At 39.5% G+C, this 18147-nt stretch overlaps 1 protein-coding gene across 2 annotated transcripts in view; it reads left to right on the forward strand.

Moving 5' to 3' along the window:
• The window catches only part of LOC128733952 (Y+L amino acid transporter 2), a 35810-nt gene extending 22895 nt beyond the window's left edge, over nt 1-12915 (forward strand). For both annotated transcript variants that reach the window (XM_053827860.1, XM_053827862.1), the window contains exons 3-8: nt 5546-5764; nt 5837-6107; nt 6180-6300; nt 11661-11864; nt 11929-12078; nt 12142-12915. In XM_053827860.1, coding sequence (XP_053683835.1) covers nt 5546-5764; nt 5837-6107; nt 6180-6300; nt 11661-11864; nt 11929-12078; nt 12142-12378 — 1202 coding nt within the window. In that variant the 3' untranslated portion in view covers nt 12379-12915. The remainder of the gene's footprint in view (nt 1-5545; nt 5765-5836; nt 6108-6179; nt 6301-11660; nt 11865-11928; nt 12079-12141) is intronic.
• The last annotated feature ends 5232 nt before the right edge of the window (nt 12916-18147 follow it).

The following is an 18147-nucleotide window of genomic DNA, read 5'->3' on the forward strand; positions in this document are numbered from 1 at the left end:
AAAAACAGTCAAATGATCGTTCAAAAAGCGGAGTTTGAATGCGGAAAGTTCGCATTCACGGCAGTCACATTCAACTTGCGATCCCTTTTCAAGCCCTGCCCAGAAATATTGCAACTGAATGTCCGTACCTTAAGGGGAAACCGAAAGTGGCTCAAAGATGGCTGGATAAATGGCTACCGTTCGAAGCATGTATTGTTTTGCACCTTAAAAATGCATCTGTATTGGCAGAGCACGCTTTCGCCACGGAATCAGTGCTTCCAGTGCTGTTATAATTTCCTAAAACTTGTCATTCCATTTATCGATCTGCTATATATAAACAAACGCTCAGCAAAACATAATTGAAAATGGAAAATAAATTTAACTGACCATATCGATCATTACGTGTTCATAAAAGCGACCAATGTATAATTTGGAATTAGTTAATAGATATTTTGTTGCGCACATATTTCATTGTACTAGCGGTTTCCGAAAAAGCAGCAACACAGTATCAAACTTTCGTCACATCAATGAGCTTTTAGAGAGCTTTCAACTCTCGCCGCATCGATAAGCTTAGATTGATATAAACAAACAAAACGCAAGCGCAGAAATCAAAAACTGACCTCCGATGCAAACGGATTAATTAAACATCCTAGTGATTCTACGCATTATTCCACCCCATCGACATCTCTATATCGAGCTGCAGTAAACGTCAGCGACAGCATGTCCTAGGCTCAAAATTTGACAGCGGGCCCAAATCAGACTGCTGGCAGTTGAGTGAAACGCAGTGCTGAATTGCTATCTCATTTTCGCACACACGAGGTGTTGGCGGCGAGAACATGGTTGTCTGCCATGGGCTTGCATTATTCAGTTGCTGCTGTTAATCTTGATTGAATCGGAATGCCTTGATAAAGAAAACAAACCATATTTCGGGATGTTTGTAGTCGGTGCGGTTGGCTGCGGATCAAGTGTGTTTATGTTTGCAAGCTCCGCTATTTGACATATGTTACCAATACTAATGCAATATTCAAATAAACGTTTAGGTTTTTAACGAACACATGAGATGAACAGTACAGTGTTTGTCGCACTAATACAATAACGTTAACCACTTTCGGTATCGCCTTAAAACGTTTACTCCGTTCTACTGGATTGCTTCAAAACAGTTTCCATCGCATGATGTTTTGATTTAGCGACGTTAGCCTCTAGTGTACGTACTTTCTGTATAGTGAAGAACCTATTTGACTTAAGGCGATACCGAAAGTGGCTCACGTTATTGTGTTAGTGCGACAAACACTTTACTGTACATCTCATGTGTTCGTTAAAAACCTAAACGTTTATTTGAATATTGCATTAGTATTGGTAACATATGTCAAATAGCGGAGCTTGCAAACATAAACACACCTGATCAGCAGCCAACCGCACCGACTACAAACATCCCGAAATATGGTTTGTTTTCTTTATCAAGGCATTCCGATTCAATCAAGATTAACAGCAGCAACTGAATAATGCGTAGAATCACTAGGATGTTTAATTAATCCGTTTGCATCGGAGGTCAGTTTTTGATTTCTGCGCTTGCGTTTTGTTTGTTTATATCAATCTAAGCTTATCGATGCGGCGAGAGTTGAAAGCTCTCTAAAAGCTCATTGATGTGACGAAAGTTTGATACTGTGTTGCTGCTTTTTCGGAAACCGCTAGTACAATGAAATATGTGCGCAACAAAGTATCTATTAACTAATTCCAAATTATACATTGGTCGCTTTTATGAACACGTAATGATCGATATGATCAGTTAAATTTATTTTCCATTAGCAATTATGTTTTACTGAGCGTTTGTTGATATATAGCAGATCGATGAATGGAATGACAAGTTTTAGGAAATTATAACAGCACTGGAAGCACTGATTCCGTGGCGAAAGCGTGCTCTGCCAATACAGATGCATTTTTAAGGTGCAAAACAATACATGCTTCGAACGGTAGCCATTTATCCAGCCATCTTTGAGTCACTTTCGGTTTCCCCTTAAGCATATCGTCGCATTGATTTTTACAAAACCTATTGATGTGCGGATTACTATGAGTTGATTAATAATCATTGATGTAGACTTATTGAGCAATTCTAGCTCAACTCAACAAAAAAAAACGGTTTGACTCGACTATTTTGGATTGGAATGAAATTTTTCTGATATGTTGGATACCACCAAGGGGTCGGACACTCAGCACATAGTGCCCCGGCACTGCAGAGATAGCAAACGGCACACCTCTAAAGCCTTATAAAAATAACATTTATAGGGCTTTACACACCTCCGGTTCAATTTTACATATGAAATGGGAGCACTGCCAGTTGTCAAAATCATCTCGCACGGTTGCCAGATCTATCAGATTTTAACGAATTTAACAAATCTTCCAGTTCGGCACTTTCGGTACAGCACCGGCACAGTTCGGTTCGTTTCAAGTCGCCTAACATAAAAACGGCTGTGCCGAGTGACCGACCCCTTGGATACCACGCAAAAATTCATTTGATTTTTTTCAAGAGTAACTTTTCAAAAGGGCGTATTAAGAAATGAGATTACTTTTTTTTCAAAAAATCATCTGAAAACTACTTATTTGATCAAAATAAGGTCAAAAGAAGGTTGTAAGAAATTAAGTGTATTTTCAGGAAAAAATTACGAAAAAACTTTTCAAAACCATGATAAAATCATAAAATGTCAATTATCTCAAAACCATCCCCTCCGATTTGTCTATTTTCTTTTTAAAGATAGCTTAAATTATGCCCTAAAATCTTGTGAAGAGCTACCCGCATTAATTGGAACAATACTCTAACCATGGATATCACCATCTATCTTCCAAACTAGAACCATTTGTAAAATGTTGCCGCACCGTACTAAAACTGTTGCCTGGTATAATATCAACTATATTAGTTATGGTTATTCGACAAGTAACCATAAAAACAATGGGTCGTTAAGAATGTTCAACATAAGAAATTGAGTGATTTTCCATACATATTGTTGCAGCGTAAGATATGATGAACATAATGATAATGGTTGAACCATAATGTAAATGTTAGACGCCATCGAAATTTTTGTTTTCGCAATGTACTGTGACCGTTGATCGTATGGTGGATTATAAGGATTATAATAGCGATATGATTATGAACATTTTCACAACTGTTTTCATTTATGCGGGTATCGATGGACACACTTTCGGATTTAAAAACAAAAATCTTTGAAATTTAACAAGTTTTTCAACAATATCCAAATTCTACAGTTTTTTGTAAAACTCAAACAAAATCAAAATTTTCAAAAATAGGGTTTATTTCTAATTCCCGTCGTAGTAAGGAAAGCCGCTCTAATTTTCATCATTTCTTAGGTGGATTTAATGAATACTCCAAAAGCTCTGCTGGTGATTTGACTCAAACACACTTACCTTCCGATCCGTGCCCTTTGAATTCACTAGAAAGCGATTAATAAAGCATTTGATTAAAATTTCGCAACTGACTTTATATTTTAAATTCGTCGTACCGTTTTAAAATCCGTCCATCAAAATTTTTCATCGTCTGAACTAAAAATCACAATAATTTTTACGAAGCTAGCACGCATGTATTTGTGTAGGACAGCATGACAAATGTTATTCTGCAAAATTTCTGTAGGTTATGCAAGTTTTCCCGGCTGCAGAATAACAACAATGCATTGTGTGAGTTATTTTCATTTTATGAATGACGGAAATTGAAACGATTAGTCGACATTTCCTCCTTCGTCGCAAGAAAAACCGTTGGAAATTTGGTTGCTAGAAATTCTTTAATGAAAAAAGCATTTAAATAGATCTCAGCTCACTTTGATTGGTCGTGTATGAAAGGCAACAAACTAAAATATTAGGGAATAACTAATTTTGCATTATGTGTCATAAAAATCGCTGATATTTTTAATAATTTGTATTGGATAGGACGGGAATAGGCAATTACGACGAAGTAGCAACATACCCTATCAAAATTTTATTTTTTTGTAAAACTTAAACAAAATCAAATTTTACGCCTAAGTTTGGACAAATTTTTACATATAAACTTTTTTCTTAAACCCGAACGTTTTCAAGTTATGGCAATTTTAAATGTTTCTGTGGGTAAATTATAAATTTCCCTGTGGGTAGAAGAAAATAATGAAACAAAGGTGATCATAGTATCCAAACGAGATGGGACAAGACGTCAATTCGCAGCTTGGCTAAAGAGGAACGATACACATACTTTCTAAACGTTGCTTCAATGACCTTCCCTAACCTAATTTTCCGCTCTTTCGCCTTCACATCTTGTTCCCCTTTGTTTGGATACTATGAACACCTTTATTTCATTACTTTTTTACCATTCCCTTCATCGATTGTAAAAACTACCGTTATAAAAAAAAATCACAGGCTGTGTCAGATTTACATTCAATCTAAATTGGTCTGCAAGTGTGACTTACCTCAAAAATGAACCAATTGGTTGTTCACCGAATAATTCCACTAGATAGTCGGTCTTAATTTTACACGCAATTACTCATAGACAATTATCGCTATATTTACATGCCAGGTGTTAGTTTTGGGTTCTACCTAGGTCCTGGTAAGATTCGGAACTCAAAACATCAGCACTATTTTCTGATGAAGGGACGGTAGGGGAAAGTAATAATTTTTTTGAATGGAGGGGAAAGGGCGGAAAGGTGAGGGGAAGGGGCTATTGGTAGCTACGCTTGACAAGTAGTCGTTGTGACTCCTACTTTTTGTCCAATACTGGAAGGTGCATGGATCAAACCAAACTATAATCTGGGGATTATAAGCGGATTCGAACCCACAACACCCGCTAGGGCATGTGGCTCGCTGGTACTCATGTACCTTTGAACCAGCGCCTCTAAGCCACATGCCCTGGCGGGTGTTGTGGGTGCTAAGCACAACGTTCTCAGTTATTATGTTTGTACACCTGCCTTAAGACTTATCAAATTCACCGCCTCCAAAACATGACCATGACCATACCTAGTAGGGGAGTGTCGTCGTGGGTAGGCCACCTTTTGGTATTCGCCCATAACTTCCGTTTCAAAAGGAGTTTCAATTTGAGGACATCAATTTTACCAATTCATCAAATAATTTCTTTTAAGTCTTCCAAAAATATGCAAAAAGGCTTTGGATTCATCAAGCTGGCGAATTATGGATCCTGGCGAAATATGGATCCTCTAATAATATTTTAATCTAGTGACTCCAGTGAAAGTGCTTTTAGATTTTCGATTAACTTTGACATTTTGAAATGCCATACACAGGATCCGGATGGATGAATATTATCATATCAGAGAATTTGAATGGTTTTACTCCTCTGTGCTAAAACATCGATGCAGTTAAATATGATAATGAAACTACCCAGATGTCATCCCAAACTTTGAAAATTCCTTATTCTTATATGTAATAGATGACCATATGAGCTGAAACATCCAACACGTCGAACGTAGTAATGAATTTACCCAATAAAAATAAAACAAATTACCATAACACAAGCCACCATCTGGTTATTTTGCATAAAATGATACACTTGCTCATATTAGCGATGCGTCTTCTTTCGCAGGAACCATGATCCCCAAGTCCGGCGGTGATTACGCATACATAGGCGAAGCATTCGGACCTTTGCCAGCGTTTCTGTATCTGTGGGTCGCACTGCTAATTTTGGTTCCCGCTGGCAACGCCATCACTGCAATTACGTTTGCCCAGTATTTACTGCAACCGCTGTGGCCAACCTGTGAGCCACCGTACGAATCGGTACGCCTGCTGGCTGCACTCATAACCTGTAAGTAGAGCTGTCCAGAAGAGTTTACTGACTCATTAAAACGCTTAATTTATTCATATTTCGTGAGAACAGGTCTGCTCACCGCAATCAACTGCTACAACGTCAAATGGGTGGCCCGCGTAACGGAGACCTTCACCGGCATGAAGGTGCTGGCACTGTTGGTGATCGTGGCCGCAGGCGCCTGGTACTTGCTCAGCGGAAATACGGAACTGTTGGAAAATCCGTTCGAAAACTCTAAAGTTCAGCCGGGCTTCATTGCACTAGCATTCTACAATGGATTGTTTTCCTATTCGGGGTGGAATTATTTAAATTTTGTAACGGAAGAACTGAAAGATCCCTACCGGTACGTGACTTAACATTGAAATGATTTACAATTAGTGAAAATTAAATAATCAACACATTTGCGATGTTTCAGCAATCTTCCTCGAGCGATATGCATCAGTATGCCAACGGTGACCATCATTTATGTAGTCACGAATATAGCGTACTTTGCTGTTCTGGCTCCCGATGTTATGTTGTCTTCGCAGGCTGTCGCGGTAAGTGTGGTGTTTTTTTACTTTGCTAATGTTTGGTTGGTTAAACAAATTAATTTTATGGGTTCATTAGCCCATTTGAATATGTCTAGGGTTGTGCTTCAGTAATGGGACACAACACACAACAATTGAACAACGAATTTATTGAAGTTATTTTTGATCACAATGTGTAGCAATTTATGGACAACCATATCTTCCATCTGATATGCAATTTGCACTCTCCACTTCACTCCAGTTCACGGACATTGGTACCTACTGGTTTTTCCATCCATTAATTTCATTTTTCGCGCATTTCCTATATGCGTTGCGTTGGTTTCGTCACCGATTTGTTTTCGCTGGTTTCGCTTTTCGTTATCTAAAACCGTTTCCCAAATTATCTTGAAGCTGTATGTAAATGCAACAGTTCAAAAAGTATATCCTATGTATTTAAATGCGGCTGATAGTTTTCGATAAAATAAAGTCCTTCTATTTATTGTAGCTACATCCATGATTCGCTATCCTCTCGGCTAGTTTAATAATGATTTTTTGTCAACTTGACCAATGAAAGAGCAGAATATAAATCTTAAAACGCTGTGTATACTGTCTATCATTTAAAAATTCTTTACTTTGGTTTAAGACCCGGCTTCCTTGTGAAGCCATCAACTGTCTTCTTTATCACTAATAACTGTCCAAATGAAATCTTTTTATGCTTTTCTCGGTTTGTCCCGATACTCTACTTGACTCTACTCCATTGGCGGAACTGACGCTCATTTCTAGGGGGGGATATAGCCCCGGTATTTTTTTCGACCATTTTATTGGTCGGCCAAGTCAATTTTTCTAGGGGGAGCTAAATCTCTCCTACTCTACTCTACTCTACTCTACTCTACTCTACTCTACTCTACTCTACTCTGCTCTACTCTACTCTACTCTACTCTACTCTACTCTACTCTACTCTACTCTACTCTACTCTACTCTACTCTACTCTACTCTACTCTACTCTACTCTACTCTACTCTACTCTACTCTACTCTACTCTACTCTACTCTACTCTACTCTACTCTACTCTACTCTACTCTACTCTACTCCACTCTACTCTACTCTACTCTACTCTACTCTACTCTACTCTACTCTACTCTACTCTACTCTACTCTACTCCACTCCACTCTACTCTACTCTACTCTACTCTACTCTACTCTACTCTACTCTACTCTACTCTACTCTACTCTACTCTACTCTACTCTACTCTACTCTACTCTACTCTACTCTACTCTACTCTACTCTACTCTACTCTACTCTACTCTACTCTACTCTACTCTACTCTACTCTACTCTACTCTACTCTACTCTACTCTACTCTACTCTACTCTACTCTACTCTACTCTACTCTACTCTACTCTACTCTACTCTACTCTACTCTACTCTACTCTACTCTACTCTACTCTACTCTACTCTACTCTACTCTACTCTACTCTACTCTACTCTACTCTACTCTACTCTACTCTACTCTACTCTACTCTACTCTACTCTACTCTACTCTACTCTACTCTACTCTACTCTACTCTACTCTACTCTACTCTACTCTACTCTACTCTACTCTACTCTACTCTACTCTACTCTACTCTACTCTACTCTACTCTACTCTACTCTACTCTACTCTACTCTACTCTACTCTACTCTACTCTACTCTACTCTACTCTACTCTACTCTACTCTACTCTACTCTACTCTACTCTACTCTACTCTACTCTACTCTACTCTACTCTACTCTACTCTACTCTACTCTACTCTACTCTACTCTACTCTACTCTACTCTACTCTACTCTACTCTACTCTACTCTACTCTACTCTACTCTACTCTACTCTACTCTACTCTACTCTACTCTACTCTACTCTACTCTACTCTACTCTACTCTACTCTACTCTACTCTACTCTACTCTACTCTACTCTACTCTACTCTACTCTACTCTACTCTACTCTACTCTACTCTACTCTACTCTACTCTACTCTACTCTACTCTACTCTACTCTACTCTACTCTACTCTACTCTACTCTACTCTACTCTACTCTACTCTACTCTACTCTACTCTACTCTACTCTACTCTACTCTACTCTACTCTACTCTACTCTACTCTACTCTACTCTACTCTACTCTACTCTACTCTACTCTACTCTACTCTACTCTACTCTACTCTACTCTACTCTACTCTACTCTACTCTACTCTACTCTACTCTACTCTACTCTACTCTACTCTACTCTACTCTACTCTACTCTACTCTACTCTACTCTACTCTACTCTACTCTACTCTACTCTACTCTACTCTACTCTACTCTACTCTACTCTACTCTACTCTACTCTACTCTACTCTACTCTACTCTACTCTACTCTACTCTACTCTACTCTACTCTACTCTACTCTACTCTACTCTACTCTACTCTACTCTACTCTACTCTACTCTACTCTACTCTACTCTACTCTACTCTACTCTACTCTACTCTACTCTACTCTACTCTACTCTACTCTACTCTACTCTACTCTACTCTACTCTACTCTACTCTACTCTACTCTACTCTACTCTACTCTACTCTACTCTACTCTACTCTACTCTACTCTACTCTACTCTACTCTACTCTACTCTACTCTACTCTACTCTACTCTACTCTACTCTACTCTACTCTACTCTACTCTACTCTACTCTACTCTACTCTACTCTACTCTACTCTACTCTACTCTACTCTACTCTACTCTACTCTACTCTACTCTACTCTACTCTACTCTACTCTACTCTACTCTACTCTACTCTACTCTACTCTACTCTACTCTACTCTACTCTACTCTACTCTACTCTACTCTACTCTACTCTACTCTACTCTACTCTACTCTACTCTACTCTACTCTACTCTACTCTACTCTACTCTACTCTACTCTACTCTACTCTACTCTACTCTACTCTACTCTACTCTACTCTACTCTACTCTACTCTACTCTACTCTACTCTACTCTACTCTACTCTACTCTACTCTACTCTACTCTACTCTACTCTACTCTACTCTACTCTACTCTACTCTACTCTACTCTACTCTACTCTACTCTACTCTACTCTACTCTACTCTACTCTACTCTACTCTACTCTACTCTACTCTACTCTACTCTACTCTACTCTACTCTACTCTACTCTACTCTACTCTACTCTACTCTACTCTACTCTACTCTACTCTACTCTACTCTACTCTACTCTACTCTACTCTACTCTACTCTACTCTACTCTACTCTACTCTACTCTACTCTACTCTACTCTACTCTACTCTACTCTACTCTACTCTACTCTACTCTACTCTACTCTACTCTACTCTACTCTACTCTACTCTACTCTACTCTACTCTACTCTACTCTACTCTACTCTACTCTACTCTACTCTACTCTACTCTACTCTACTCTACTCTACTCTACTCTACTCTACTCTACTCTACTCTACTCTACTCTACTCTACTCTACTCTACTCTACTCTACTCTACTCTACTCTACTCTACTCTACTCTACTCTACTCTACTCTACTCTACTCTACTCTACTCTACTCTACTCTACTCTACTCTACTCTACTCTACTCTACTCTACTCTACTCTACTCTACTCTACTCTACTCTACTCTACTCTACTCTACTCTACTCTACTCTACTCTACTCTACTCTACTCTACTCTACTCTACTCTACTCTACTCTACTCTACTCTACTCTACTCTACTCTACTCTACTCTACTCTACTCTACTCTACTCTACTCTACTCTACTCTACTCTACTCTACTCTACTCTACTCTACTCTACTCTACTCTACTCTACTCTACTCTACTCTACTCTACTCTACTCTACTCTACTCTACTCTACTCTACTCTACTCTACTCTACTCTACTCTACTCTACTCTACTCTACTCTACTCTACTCTACTCTACTCTACTCTACTCTACTCTACTCTACTCTACTCTACTCTACTCTACTCTACTCTACTCTACTCTACTCTACTCTACTCTACTCTACTCTACTCTACTCTACTCTACTCTACTCTACTCTACTCTACTCTACTCTACTCTACTCTACTCTACTCTACTCTACTCTACTCTACTCTACTCTACTCTACTCTACTCTACTCTACTCTACTCTACTCTACTCTACTCTACTCTACTCTACTCGTTACATTGGTATTAATTGATTAATTACTTAATTTGTTGGTAGTAGACCGAGTATGGGAACTGCCACAAAGTCATTGACCATTTTTCTATCTGACATCTTCGCTACATGTGCAGCACACTTTAGCTCATCGTGCTTTATCAGTATGACATGACAGTATCAGTATTCTTGTGTTCTTGGTTAGCTTTGCCTGCGACGTACTCCATCCACCAACTAGCGCTAAGGTTTGGTCGTAGAATTTTACGCTCAAAACGCATAGTATCAACTAGTTGGCCTACTTTAACATCCCAGCTTCATGGCATATAAAACCACTGTATTTTAGCAGATCGCTTGGCTACTGGTCGCCTCGCTAGTGCTGCTTCAGCCTTTCAACCAACTTGTTCGCGAGAAGACAAAGTTTGAAATCTCGGCATATATCGGCTTGTGATCATAGCCTTTGCCCGGATTGTTAAGCGTCTTATGAAACTTCCATGCATCGTTTACATAGTACAGTTCTTCCATCACTTCGCTATCCGGTTTTTTCTGTTTGCACTTTTTTGTTCCGCGTCTGTCTGTACCGTCCCTCACTAGATCTCGCTCGGTGTTGGAATATTTCCTGTCCGCCTATATTATTCTCTTCCACTAACTGCTTGCATTCGCCATCACACCAGTCATTTCTTCCACTCAGATCGGGGTTATTAGAATTGAAAGTAATTTTTCAACAGATGCACGCATTAGAAAAATTAACTAATTTCGGATGGTGATCAAAGAAAAAGTACGAAAGGTAATTCAATGGAACAAATTTTATGACTGCATTATCAATTGTTTCGCGGCAGCCATTTGAAACCGTCAAGCAACTACGCTCGACACTTTGTTCGTACTGACCGCTTCACTCCGGAGCTTGGCGTGGGAGATACATTTGACGTCATCGCTTACCTTCTTGGCGGGAGACGTCAAATACCCGACCCCTATCAGTCGTTGTCGTTCAGGGTCAAGTAGGTCTCATCATCCATTATGACCACGACGTCACGTTTTGTCGGAAATATGATTTTCACCAGCACCTTCAGCCGCTCCTTCTGGGAGTTAGCTGATCAGTTGATTGCTATTGTAAGGATTTCTGAGAGGGCTTAAAAAATCAATAAATTCTATTATCATAATTTCGACGCCATTAGTTGTGGCTCCAAAGCAGAATATTTCAATTAATAATACCTTCTTAATTCAATTTCAGGTCACATTTGCGGATAAAATGCTCGGTTTCATGGCTTGGGTGATGCCGCTGTTTGTCGCTTGCTCTACCTTTGGCTCACTGAACGGAGCGATCTTCGCATCGTCTCGTTTGTTCTTCGTAGGAGCTCGCAACGGTCACCTGCCGGCAGCAATATCGCTGATCAACGTGAGCTGTTTGACTCCCATTCCCTCGTTAATATTTCTGGTAAGTATACATGCATGTATAATCAATGAATTGAAATAACCCCACATTTTCCATTTGCCTACAGTGCCTTCTAACGCTAGTGCTGCTATTCATCCGGGATGTTTTCTCCATTATCAACTACGTCAGCTACGTGGAAATTCTTTTCATTTTCTTGTCCGTCGCTGGCTTACTTCGCCTACGCCAGAAGCAACCGAAAGCCAAACGACCGATAAAGGTAGTAAAATACTTAACTCATTTTCTATATGTTTCTGATTATGCTTTTACAACTTTTCACCAGGTGTCTCTGATTATTCCGATAATCTTCCTGTTGACGGCTGGTTTTCTGGTGGTGTTTTCCGTGTTTGAGTCACCCGCTGAGGTGGCCATCGGCACATTCATCATCGTTCTTGGCATTCCAGTATACTACATAACGATTCACAAGCCCTGGAAATGGCTGACGGAGAAATCGCAGGCGATCAACATGTTCTGCTCGAAGCTGTTTGTGTGCATGCCTAACAGTGATAAATTAGAATGATAGTTTGAACGACGGCCGACAAGCAATGATTGTAAATAGATATCCAGTCACATTACATGTTAAGGCCTAAGCAACCCACAATCAGCTTACCACAATCAATTTTGAGAGGCCTTAAAGATTAGCTTTGTTTCATTCATTACATATCGTCTGTAAGGAATGTAGGGATGGCTTCGTTACGGACTTACTTTTGTTGGGATGTAAATTGTTGGTAGGTTTGGCGCAAATGTTCGTTCGGCCAATTCAAGTAACCTGTCGTAAGCTCAAACATAATTATACACAAAGTATGGATTTCTCTCCGAATTTCATGAAGGCTGTTCAGTATACGCAATGTCGTATGGTAATAAAATAGGAAAGTCACAACTGCGCCATGTTTATAATCAGAAATAAATATGACGTAAGACTGTTTCCTACGAGACACTCTCATCGATGGTTTACATCAATTGATTGTATTAGTACTAGTAGACAGATTTTCTACATAAAAATTTTAAGGTTCTTTAATATATTTTGCGAAAGCGTGTACACATGTAAGCGGGGTTTATTCTATATCACAGCAACCACTAAATAGTATGTAGGTACTTTAATATTTTAAGATCAGCTGCTATCAGTTTCTGCTCAGCTGCTAATCGTTTTTTGCTTACGTGAATAAAATGGAAGCCGAGGAATTAACAACTTTTAAAATACACCAACATTCAATTCCTTATCTTCATTTTCCAGTGTATTTTATTTCCCCATCTTTAAGATATTTCAAAATAACTTTAGAGCAGATTCTATTAGTATTTAATACATATGTCAAAATAATAACCTTATACGTATTAGTTTAATTTTTTCACCATGACACATAGTATGTCGGAATGTGTCATGTGCTTCGAGTTTTGACGACTACCATCTAGGTGTGTGGTCGAAGAAGGTGTAAAAAGCACTAGATTATTAGCACAGTAGCTGCATTGGTAATCGAATCGAATTAACGACATTTATTTGCCGAGTATCTCCTGTGCAACTTGAATGCTAACTTGAATGCAACGGGTGCGTATGAGGCACTACAGTTGATTACAAATTAGTATTTTGCAATGCATCAGGTGATATTTTTATTTTGAGTACGAATCTTTGTTCCAGTCGATTTTTATGGACTGAAAAGTTACACCTAAAACAAGAAAAATTATTGTTCATCTCTCCGAACATGGATTACCGAGATAAACAAACTATCAAAATTAATATCGAACTATTAGAATCCTCGCGACGTGCTCCCCTCACTACAATGACCTAGTACAATTATATTGATTATGAACTTTAATTTATTATTGTTTGTTATCAGAGTACATACTTCAACAATACATAACCGTTACTAAAGCCAAATAACAATCGAAATTTTCTGATACTACTGCCCATTTTACCTCTTATAGACACAGTTGGTATCGTAGGTATAAGTCGCCACCATAGAAGATCAATTCACAAAGGATGAACGAACAAGGATCTTCGGAATCGGAATATTAATTGTAAAGACGAGATGTAAAATTGCCGATCTTTCAACTTCCTAGGGAGTTCCAGAATACACTCCGGCGTATTAAAAAGTCACAAGTTCGACGACGTAGTGCTTACTCACGAATCATATTTTCATGGATTTCGGGGCAGCGTAAGATACAGTTGATCGCGAACAGGTTTGGCAAATAATGCACGAGTACAGTTTTCCGGACAAACTGACGCGGCTGATCAAAGCTAACCAGGAGCGTGTGATGTCTTAGGTGCGTGTGTCAGAGACACTCTTGAGAATCGCTCAGAGGGTTGCGGGAAGGGGATGAACTGTCCTGTATGTTATTCAACATCGCTATTGAAGGTGTGATCTGGTAAGCGGGCATCGAAACGAGAGGAATCATCTGCAGCAAGAGAAGCCAACTCCTAGCCTTCGCAGACGACCTCGACATCACTACTAGAAACCTTGGGACGAAGGAGCCAATTTACGCCAGACCATAACGGAATCCAGGAGGTTTGGGCTACAAATCAATGTGTCGAAAATAAAATATATGGTAGGAAGAGGCTCCAAAGAAAACAACGTGTACCTCCCACAGGTAGTCACTGTTGACGGCGATGAACTGTAAGTGGTTGATGAGTTCATATATTTGGGATCTCTGGTCATCTCTGGATTCCCTCCGCAAGACGCTTCGATCAAGGAGCATACGCCACTGCACAAAACTGACGATGTAAAAAAGCTAATCAGACCAATAGTCCTCTACGGACTAGAGACAGTAGCTTGGCTTATGGAAGACATGCGTGCACTTGCCGTATTTGAGCGCTAGGTGTTGCGGACTATTTTTGGCGAAATACAAACGGATAACGGAGAGTGGTGTAGGCGTATGTTGTAATCGAGAGATGCAGGCACTACTTGTAGAAATTCCCATCATGGCGAAATTCGGGAGACTACGGTGGGCCGGCTATGTCGCAATGATGCTGGACGACTGTGCAGTGAAATCCGTTCCCCACAACACCGGCACCAGGAATAGAGGAGCCCAACGTTGCTCGGACAGGTTGAAGTCGACTTGCATATGTCTTATGACGCTCAACGAATTAGCGACGAGAAACCCAGGACCGAGTAGTATGGAGAAGAATTCATGATGTGGCAAGAGCCACCCGAGTCTCTGCTGGTAGAAGTAAGTAAATAAGTGATTTGTTTTTGTGGTCTGGCATGTCCGGGGAAGCAAAATATTTTGTAAAGAACTGCGAAACCTGTTTGTCCACCGTTGCCTCTTTCAAGCAGGATCCTTTCCGATGAGCCATCTGCCAAGGCTGTAAATGAAAATTAACTTGCCAATCAATGGTTCTAGAAAGTTTTTGATCATCGTCGACACGTCGGCTTTTCTTCCATAGAAATAAAAAGTACGGACGCGAGTAATACGAACGCTACACATTGCGAAATATTTCAGCTTTGAGGCTGCCCAATTATTCTACAAAATGACAATGGTTCACCATTTTAAAACTTTGCATACATATTATTTTGGGCGAATAAAGAAGTAGTGAGTTCGCAATCAAATAGAGCAGTCGAGCAGCAAAACCAGGTTACAATAAATACCTTGGCTGCATCCAGAATTGATAGTACTACTTGGAGGTTAGCATTGTAAAAATGTGTGCATATTCACAACATGCTTTTTCGCATACACGACTGGGTGTGATATCATTTGAATCTATGGTTGGGTGGAAATATCGTGGAACATTCTCAAGCTTGTGGGATCCATCGGCTAAAATACTTTATTCAATGGATCTTCGAGAACGAGATGCAGAAGCAAAGTTAGTTAGTAAGAAGTATGGAGATATAAGTACGTCATGCTAGAGAATCAGACATCAACGTGGGATGTTCGGTCTTATTTGCTCAGTGTAAAAAGGGAAATGGTGAAATGGTGCTAGGGTGGTGGATGTTAGTGATACGGGGTGCAGTATGTACGTAACATTCGAGACCTGAAATAAGCTCCACCGAGATTTGAGGACAGCCAGAAAACGAGCCCTTTGAATTTCTGCTGTTTAGAGTACAGGAAAGTTACGGGGCTAGTTGTATGACCCTCGTCGTCGACATCAGCAGCATTGAGCCAGGGTGGCTTGTGTTGTTTCAAACAGTCATCTCCATTGAATTTGATCTTGGGTTACTCGTCGCCAATTTACCGAGCACCGAGCAGAATCGAAAGTCGCAATTGCTCTACGGCGAAAGCAATATTCAGGTGGCTAAAACTGGAAAGACACTGTGGACAGGGTACGTTGCAAGAATACCGGATAAATAATACCCTGTGAAGATGATGTTTTGCTTCAAATATGATAGGAACAAGCCGGTAAGAAGTACAGTCAGTAAAAGGATTAAGGGGATGTAAACGACCAAAACTTTGAAAAAATCATTATTTTTTTATTTCAAATTTTGATTCTGCAGTCTTTTCCGCTTATTTTGATACTAAATTTGTAATGATCCGACCACGGGAAGTGGCCGAAAAACGATCATACACATAAGCATTCCAGTGCGGCGTGGAACAACTTCGGCGGAATAAAACGCCTCTCCTGGAAAACCACGATTTTCAAACTTTATGTACCTTTTTCTCAGAAACTACGCAACGTATTGGAACAAACTTGTTTTTGTTTTGTTGGTAGTAGCTTGGCAAAGACTTTTATAACTTTTAAGGTTTATAAACGAAACGCAGCCAGAGAAAAAAGAAAAAGAAGACAAAATTTTATTTTTTCACGAATTTATTTTTCTTCTTTTACGTTTTTCTCAAGCTGTGTTTTGTTTACGAAACTGAAAAGTTATAAAAGCCTTTTCCAAGCTACTACCAACAAAACAATAAAAAATTGTTCCAATACGTTGTGTAGTTTCTGAGAAAAAGGTACATAAAGTTTTAAAATCATGGTTTTTCAGGAGCGGCGTTTTATTCCGCCGAGGTTGTTCCACGCCGCACTGGAATGCTTATGTGTATGATCGTTTTTCGGCCACTTCCCGTGGTCAGATCATTACAAATTTAGTATCAAAATAAGCAAAAAAGACTGCAGAATCAAAATTTGAAATTAAAAAATTATGATTTTTCCAAAATTTTTGGTCGTTTGTGTCCTCTTAAACCAGTATGAGCGAGAACAACGGGGCGAATACAAGGAATTGGTAAGCAGCAGTCAGCAGCCGTGTGAATTGGAGAATTATGTTTATCGGGCCGTGCCGTAAGATGGATCAAAAGGACTTAAGTAACAAATTCTCTTCATGTCGTTAAAATCCATTTATGTCACCGTAATAATTGAAAGAGAGGGACACCAAAGAGAGTCTGCCAATGTTAGTACGATCCTTTCGAAAAAGTACCCTAGAAATACTGTTCGCGTTCACGGTAGATGTAAAACAACCTTCAGCTGATTGTAAAAATAAAATTAGATTGACTTTATGCATTCGCGCGTATCTATTAAGTCATTCTAGGTGATCCTCGATTGCACACACCCAACGAATGCGTGGTCTACCTCGAAGCCGACGACCTCGCTCAGGTTCTCTGCTGAACATTATTTTCGCTGACATTTCTTCGGGCATTCGGGCTACATGTCCTGCCCATTGTAACCGCCGGCGTCTGATCAGCTTCACAATTTTATCATATTTATACACCTCGTACTTACAACTCGTGGTTTATCGTCATTCGCTGTTTTCCATCTTGCTGCCAAGTATTGACTGCCAATTTTTCGTTCAAATACACCAATTATACGCCGTTTGTTTGTTTAATAGCGTATACAAATTCTACCATTTTTAGCAATGACTGCGGCTCACTAGTGCTTTTAGATAAGTTACATAGTTTTAGTGTTAGTGTTTTTTATTCGTGTAGACAACAGAGTCAGAAGAACCTTAAGCAAACAAATAAATAAACAGGAGAGGTCCCATGTTGTTGCCTTGAGGAACACCCGAGCGAGTTGGTAAACTGGGGAGAGAAACAGCCCAAGTAGCAATTTTGGTTTTATGTTGATTGTGAAGTAGATTCCAGAACCAAATTTTAAAACCCACTATGACGACCTTACTGTTACAACAACCATCTGGGGACCCACATACGACCACGTTATGCTAATTTTGCCCAGTTTTAATGCAATCATTAAAGCCCGATATGCTAATCATCTGCAGAGCGCAGATTTTATTCGAGATTCATGCTAAACCTATACTAAGACCTACGAAGCATTTGTAATGTTCTACAAAGCTTGACGTGAAACTTGCTACGCTATAAAGCTAAAACAGTGAGACATTCTGCATTACTGATTTGAAACCTTATAATTGCACAAGAAATA

The sequence above is a fragment of the Sabethes cyaneus genome, chromosome 2 (assembly GCF_943734655.1).
Source record: "Sabethes cyaneus chromosome 2, idSabCyanKW18_F2, whole genome shotgun sequence".
NCBI classification, from domain to species: domain Eukaryota; kingdom Metazoa; phylum Arthropoda; class Insecta; order Diptera; family Culicidae; genus Sabethes; species Sabethes cyaneus.